Here is a 3,286-nt window from a genome sequence, read left to right as displayed (position 1 = left end):
CTAGTCTAAATTTTGCACATCCCCATGGAATTCTGGCATCAGCTAACTTAAGCTTCAGTCTCCCATCTTCCAGTGTGCCCCTTCTTACTGACCAATGAGTAAAAAAGAAGTAAAGAATTTAGAGATCAAGTAGAAATTCTTTTTCTAATAAAGTCCTCTAGACTCATTTGTTTTTTGACATTTTCAGCTGTGGTATATTATTCGTGTTTGGGATTGGAATTCAGTTCCCTATGAATTCTAGAGAAGGAAATTTGAGGAGTGGGAATCATAGTGCAGTATAGGTAAAGCTAAGTATTGTCAAGGTAATGCACTCAAGGGGAGGCTTTTGCTCTACTACTACTACTACTACTACTACTACTACTGAGTTGCTTCAGTTTTGTCCAACTCTGTGAGACCCCATGGACTGCAGCCTACCAGGCTTCTCCGTCTATGGGATTCTCCAGGCAAGAACAATGGAGTGGGTTGCCATTTCCTTCTCCAATGCATCAAAGTGGAAAGTGAAAGTGAAGTTGCTCAGTTGTGTCCGACTCTTAGCGACCCCATGGACTGCAGCCTACCAAGTAGTTTTTGTTTCAGCATGGCAAGAAGACAGAAAAAGCCTTAGGAAAGGGCTGCATTCCTATACTGAGGTGAGGAGAAAGTAGGAAGAAAGTAAAATGTCTTTATAAGGAAATGTGGACTATGGTAGGAAAGGGAATGTCAGGAGCTTTTTTCACCCTGTGTGGTACTCAGCTCCAAGAAACCTTAAGCAGCAACTACTTGGAGATAATCAACAGCATAATAAGTAAAAATCCTGGTGGCTTGACTTGGAAGACTACTTACTCAGCCAATGCCTCAATAGCAGAAGGAAACAACCAGTTAGCCCTTCCACTGCTAAACTCAGAAAGCGGTCAGCAGTGCTCACTGCCATGTGCAAAGAACACTGGCAGCAGAGTTAGGCAGACATGAATTTAAATCCTACGTTCCTCATTTAATATTAGTTGACTGTAGGCAATTGCTTAACTTCCTTGAGCATCTTCTGGTTCCATTAAACAGGGATAATACCACCTACCTCAGAAATAAGTTATAAGAATTAAATGAGATAATATATGCAACATATGCAATACACACAAAGTAGATTCTCAGTAATTACCTACGTATTTGTGAGCTCTAGTAAAGTCAGGAACCATATGTTGCTGATCTCTGTATCCCAAGTATCTGAGACACAATATGTTTGCTCACTTGAACAATACACATATGCGTGAATAGTCAAAAGGACCCTTCCCTCTTAATTATAGCAAAGGGTCAGACTTATTTTATTGATATTTGCTACTATGTAGTGCTTAAATCTGAGATTGGTTTTTTTAGAAAAGAATGCATGATGTCTATGGATGAGTCACTACAGTGCCATTTTTTTCTTACTGATATCATCTTCTTCTTGAGAAGAATCTTTAACTGCCATGTAAACCATCTTCTCCCGCTGCATTCGGCTCTGGTCAAGCACTCCAGCTACAGAATGTCCATTGGTGTACTCACTCTCTGTGACAATTTCTGTTCCACCTTAAAAGTTAAAACATGTATCAAAATCAGTAAGCATCATGGAATAATTTCCTCCCAGGTGGCTCTAGTGGTAAAGAATCTGCCTGCCAATGTAGGAGACCCAGGTTCGATCCCTGGATTTGGAAGATCCCCTAGAGAAGGCAATGGCAACCTACTCAAGTATTCTTGCCTAGAAAATCCCACGGACAGAGGAGCCTGGTGGGCTATAGTCCCTGGGGTCACAAAGAGTCAGACATGACTGAGCACACTTTATATTATAATAAGGAAGATATATTATTTTCCTTTAGAAAAATACTCCCCCCTATATATTCTAACTGTCAAGAAAATTATTATATAAATTTCACTTTAAATTATCAGTCATTACTAAGAAACAACAACATATGTGCAAAGCACTTTGTCTTTCACATGTATTTATCCATTTAATCCTCGCAATAGTATTATTATAAGGTAGTTACTACCATTATGACCATTTTATGGATGGGGAAACTGACATAGAAGGAGGTTAAGTAATTCACCAAAGGTCACTTAAATGGTAGAACTAGGATTAAAATCCAAGCAGCCTGCCTCTAGACTACTCTTAAATACTCACAATTTCCTATTCTAAACCAAACTCCCTCCACTCATGTTTTGAAATCTCAACTGGAATCTTCTACATGTTTGAAAGAATCTAAGAATGATTTGTTCTGTACCATATTTATAGACAATTATATATATATATATTACATATATATATATATAATTTTAAAATATTCCACCCCCAAAGAAACCTATTAAAAAGTTGCACGTTGAAGGCAGTATTAGAATAGTTTCCAGAAAAGAAAAGTTCTAATTCCTAACCATTATAGCAATAAATTTAGTATTTATACCTATTTCAACATCATCTTCAGCCTCGGCCTTAAATATATACACTTTTATTACTTCTGAACCAAATCCATCTTCTTTAACATCTTCTTGTGAACCATCACTGCTGATTTTTAATGGTGTGTTCCCCATATGCTCTAATTTTTCCCCAACATCATCTACTGTAAAATATAAAGAGGAAACTATTTCAGCCAAAAAGTACCAGTGACATTTAGTGGGTGTTAAGCATTAATATTAGTGCAATGTGAAATAATGTGTTAACAACTTACCCACTGTATTCAATTAATAACCTATTATGCAACCATTAAAAGTGGTATAGTTTATGAAAAAAGAATTCAAGACAGATACACTACATGATCATAATCATATAAAAATCTAGTCACAGATTTCAATTTATATATATGTAATACTCTTGTATTTCAGCTTTAATTAAAATGATTTGTGAAAAAATTAAATAATCTTCCATCATGTTCAACATTTTAAGCTAAATCCTAACAGCAAAATTAATACCAAAAATTAGAACATAAAATATATAGTACTCATAAAATAAGCTGACATAAACAAGTTTCCAAATTAAGTAGCAGCATGTCTAAACCAATTAGCATATGAAATCTAGTATCTAAAAAAGAGAAAACACCTGAATTATCTTATAAAAAGGGCTTTTTAGAAATCATAAAAATAAAACCTTAGTAAATACTTTTAACTCCTGTTGAGTCAATGGAAGACAACTTCAAATCAGAAACTGTGCATTCTTCTATACTTAACCATTGTATGCTTTGCTTCAAAATCATCATAAAATCAACAATAATTACTTACACTTAAAGTATACTTAAAAGTTTTGATTTTTTAAGAATAGTGTTTAGTTTCAAGTAAATATTGTGCACAA

The 3,286-nt window shown here is 35.1% G+C and overlaps 1 protein-coding gene across 1 annotated transcript in view; it reads right to left on the bottom strand.

The window, feature by feature from the left end:
* Positions 1 to 2,675, bottom strand: part of ZNF711 (zinc finger protein 711) — a gene marked incomplete at its 3' end in the record, with an annotated part of 10,466 nt that extends 7,791 nt beyond the window's left edge. The window contains exons 1-2 of the mRNA XM_010857803.1: positions 2,406 to 2,675; positions 1,402 to 1,539 (exon numbers count right to left, since the gene is read on the bottom strand). Of these exons, the coding sequence (XP_010856105.1) occupies positions 1,402 to 1,539; positions 2,406 to 2,532 (265 nt within the window). The remainder of the gene's footprint in view (positions 1 to 1,401; positions 1,540 to 2,405) is intronic.
* Between the last annotated feature and the right edge of the window lie 611 nt (positions 2,676 to 3,286).

The sequence above is a fragment of the Bison bison genome, unplaced genomic scaffold, assembly GCF_000754665.1.
Source record: "Bison bison bison isolate TAMUID 2011002044 unplaced genomic scaffold, Bison_UMD1.0 scf7180017854985, whole genome shotgun sequence".
Taxonomy (NCBI): domain Eukaryota; kingdom Metazoa; phylum Chordata; class Mammalia; order Artiodactyla; family Bovidae; genus Bison; species Bison bison.
This window is presented reverse-complemented; position numbering and strand designations above follow the sequence as displayed.